The 4,207-nt window shown below is 36.2% G+C and overlaps 1 protein-coding gene across 1 annotated transcript; it reads left to right on the top strand.

The window, feature by feature from the left end:
• Positions 1–284: 284 nt before the first annotated feature.
• Positions 285–3,891, top strand: LOC114736730 (uncharacterized). The gene is made up of 3 exons (XM_028924601.1): positions 285–972; positions 2,039–2,721; positions 3,494–3,891. The coding sequence occupies exons 2-3, from the start codon at positions 2,046–2,048 to the stop codon at positions 3,889–3,891; spliced, it is 1,074 nt and encodes a 357-aa protein (XP_028780434.1). The 5' UTR covers positions 285–972; positions 2,039–2,045.
• The last annotated feature ends 316 nt before the right edge of the window (positions 3,892–4,207 follow it).

Genomic DNA, 4,207 nt, shown 5'->3' on the forward strand with positions numbered 1-4,207 from the left:
GAATTAGTGCATTTTATGGGGTAAAATGTCGATAAAACTCTTATTTTATTTTTAAAAGAGTTACAGTATATATATATATATATATATATATTAATTTTTGTACAGTTTAAAGTTGTTTTGATGTGGCAAGAGAATAAAGGGGAAAAAATAAAAGTTATCTGGAATAAGAAAAAGAGTACCCATTTCATACTCACAGTGTTCCAAACAAAAAAGAAAGACTTTAAATATTAATTATATATTTGTAAGCATCCTAACTGGTAGGTTTCTTACCTTCTTCCCTCCCCCTCTCTCCTTCCCTTCACTCTTCTTTCTCTCTCTAAAAGACTGACTCTGTTAATTCCGTCATTGACTATGCCCTGTGAGATGACTCACTTTGGATCGGTCAGCTTAGCTCCAAGAGATATTATTCTCTAATCCCATTTTCCCTGCTAGTTAAGTTGGAGAACTTAATTGGTAGAAGATAGACAGAACCCAGAAAGTGTTTGATATGATCATTCATGTCAAAGATTCTCAAGATTGTAGCAGAAATCCTGTGTATTTAATACAGGGTTTTAATCAGTCAATTTAGTAACATTCATAATCACCCTTGATTTTTGTTTTGGTTTTGGTTGTTGGGCAACATTCCCACCTGAGGAAAATACCAAAGCCGTTCACTTTCCAGCATTTAAATCATGAATTTATTGAATTACCACTGAGAGGGGTTTTCCTTCTTTCTCTTCAATTTGTTGCAATGGTCAGAAATGTGGTGGGGGGTTTTTGGCAGGTTTTGGATTGCGGAATGGGATAAAACAGAGAAACTGATGCATGCGTTGGAATTTCTGCAACCTCCTGCAGAATCTAGCAAGAGGTGGATCTGAGTCTGAGGTGCTTTAGAACCTGTAGCATTTTGCGGCTATTGCACATTCCATTGTCAAGATTAGCTCTGGAATTTCTTCATTCTCAAAGAGTTGAAGACATTGCAACAAATCGCGGGTGAGATCCTCTATTGCGTTCTCATCTGTTAGGATATTCTATCAACTATTGGTGGTTGGTTCTTCAAAGCACACTTGTCAGCCTGGTACACTCATTCTTGAATATTTATCTTTTCCTTGCTTAGTTTGGAGTTCAAGTATCTTCTTGTTTGTTTTTGTGTGTATCAAAAGAAAATGTAGAAAGCATACCTGACATATTCGTGTTTATATGTGTGTGTGTGTGTGTATTAATTGTTTATATATTCAATCTCCTTGAAAATATTTCATTCATTACTAACATTGTTTGGGTTCCTTTTTTTTTTGGAATGAAATTGTTTGGGTACTTCGGACTTGGCATTTTAACACCCCCAATTTTGGAGCATGTCATCTTACCTAGCTTGAAGGAGTAGAAACTCTATAAGCTACGTTGGCTCCTTCATATGATCAAAAAGGAAAATTTATCTACGCTGTTATGTCATAATTTGCTTTTGATAGGGTTAGAGAATTTTTCCCCCCAGTGTCATTCCCTGCTGAATCCAATTTGTTGGAATAATTATAGGTATATATAAGTATATATACAACACCAAAATAGCTCAGGGTTATGGCATCCCACTTCCAATAAAATACACTCGTTACGAGTAGTTTGAGGGCAAATGGTACTTTTAGGTTAACTGTATTATGAGGCCTATCTCCTGTTTGTAACACCAAAGCCTTATCCCACTATTCAGTCTAAAAAAAAAAAAAGCCTTATCCCACTAGGTGGGTTTGGTTACATGGATTGCACGATGCCATTGAGCTCTGTCAAAAACTAAATGTTTGAATCAGTTGCTTGTGAATCACATGTATTAGGTATATATAATATTGAATCAGTAGAACTGGCGTGGCAGGATAAAATTGTGCCCGTATTTTGCAGTGTCATTCTTTTGAAACCTTGTCTTATTTGAAAAACTTATCCATTAGTACAATGAGCTTTAGGGTCTACAGTTGTTTCTTAGCCTTTTAATTTTAACATGGTATCAAACTTACCATAAATACATCAAGCAATGGTGAAAGAAATATTAAATTGTCATATTGCCTGTAATTTCCAGAATTCCAATGATGAACTTGGGAGAAAAACTCTTTACACTGGAAGAGGAACAAGTTCAGATGAATGGTTCTTGGGTACCTGTCACCCCTGAGAAGCCAGTTCAAATAAGGCCTGATACAATATCGGCAGGTTGGCAGGAAAGCCAAATGGTAGGAGGGAATTTGAAAAAGTCAACTGTTTCTGGATGTGGCTACATGAAAGAGATGCTGCAGTATAATGTTCTACATCAAAATGTGCACCTAATAGGACATAATGAAGAGTACAATTATTTTGATGGGGTTCCTTCTGAGAGAGCCAGTGTCATCGATGACATTGATGTGGACTTTGAAGGCAATAGATTGAATACTTTGGAACTTCTCTTCATGAATAATGCACGTAACAATGGTTATGCTGACAGTAACTTGAGTGAAAATATAAGCATGGCAGTAAGAACGCCAGTGCTTCCAAAATTTCATCCTCACACAAGAAGCAACGGGAGAGATTTCAATGCAGATGCTTTCACCGTCAACGAAAACAAGAACTATGCAGATTCAGATACAGCGTACACAGATGCGAATCTTTTGGTCCCAAATAAAAATTCTGAATGCGATAGCAGCAGCTTATATGATTTTCTGAACAATGACCCTCACTGCTCATTCTCAAGCCTGCTGAATAGTAGCCTATCTGAGTCAGAGATACCCAATGGTAATTTAATCCCTTTTGTAATTTATTTTCTGCAATTTAAATTACAATAAAAATTACTGAGGGAAGAGAAATCCTTTCAGCTATTGGCGACATTGCATTTCTACTATTATTCTAGTTTAAAGGAATTTATGTGGTTGACACCGGGAAATATAGAAATTATCAATTTCATGTCATATCTATTCTGATAACGTTTTGAGCAAGATTTTCTCCTAAAGCATTGAGCATTTGACTATGAAGTAAATACCTGGGGAATTTTTATGATCCATAACATATAATTTTCAATTTTTATAAAAATATAAATTTGCATGAGTCCTTTTCATACCTGTTAATACAAGGTAGACATCATCTATATTTTAATTAAAATAGTTGAGATGTCTGCAGAAATGCAATCAAAGGAAAGAAGAAAGGATGTAGTCAGCATCAGTTGGCATTAATGGAAACCCAGAAAAACGTGTTCTTGTCTAAAACACTGATCAAAACTTTCTGTTTAAATTACCAAAAAAACATGGAAAGCCTTGAAATTATAAACACTTGCAAGGAATGTAATTGATTTTTTACTTCCCCATTTTTTTTCCAACGTAAATTGTAATTATATGAAACTGGTATCCCTCCCACGTCTTTAATAGTAAACTACAATGCAAAAATTTCATGAAGATTTCAATGTTCAAAAAACAAATTACTCCATTTCTTCTTGTTGCGCAAACAATGCCTTGCTGCGCCCATTATAATTTTTTTGCAACTGATTGATGAATAACTAAGACTATTTTCACAGGTGGTTTTTACATACCTTGCAGACCCAAGTATGATCAAAACTCTGCAGCCGTCACGGAAGCTGATGATGTCTTCAGTTTCACCAACTCCTTCCAATCAGTGCCACGAACAATGGATCAGTTTGATAAATCGACAGATGACCGGTTTATGAAGTATGTAACAGCTGAAAGTCAAATTCAGGTGACAGACAGGCTAGACAACTTGGTTGCATCCGCAGCAAATGATCACCAGGAATATTGCGATGGACTTCTACAGCATATTGTCGACACATCTGCAGCACTTTCTCAATCACAAAACAATAATGAGGGTTCTGAAAATGATCATCGTAGAGGAAATGGCCTAGATATTGATCTGAATAAGACGCCTGAGCAGAAACCACCTAAACGAAGAGAAACATAGGCCGAAGGTAATTGTAGAAGGCAAGCCAAAAAGAACTCCAAATCCTGAAACTAGAAAGAAGAGAGAATCTAAGGAGAATCCAGCCCAAAAGAGAAGTATGTACGAAAGAAGGTCCCAAAGAAGGAAGCAACAACACCACAAGATGATGTTATAGAGACTTTAGGTTCTGTGACAGCAACTGGAAAATCTTGCAGGAGAGCTCTAAATTTTGATTTAGAAGAGAATAGATGCAAAGACCAGAACAAAACAGTCGATCTGCAGGAGATCCAGAATAGAAATGGGTTGCTGACAGAGTTGCTCAGTGCATCAAACATAT

The sequence above is a fragment of the Neltuma alba genome, unplaced genomic scaffold (genome assembly GCF_004799145.2).
Source record: "Neltuma alba isolate B1F8T4 unplaced genomic scaffold, ASM479914v2 tig00013365_pilon, whole genome shotgun sequence".
Classification (NCBI taxonomy): Eukaryota; Viridiplantae; Streptophyta; class Magnoliopsida; order Fabales; family Fabaceae; genus Neltuma; species Neltuma alba.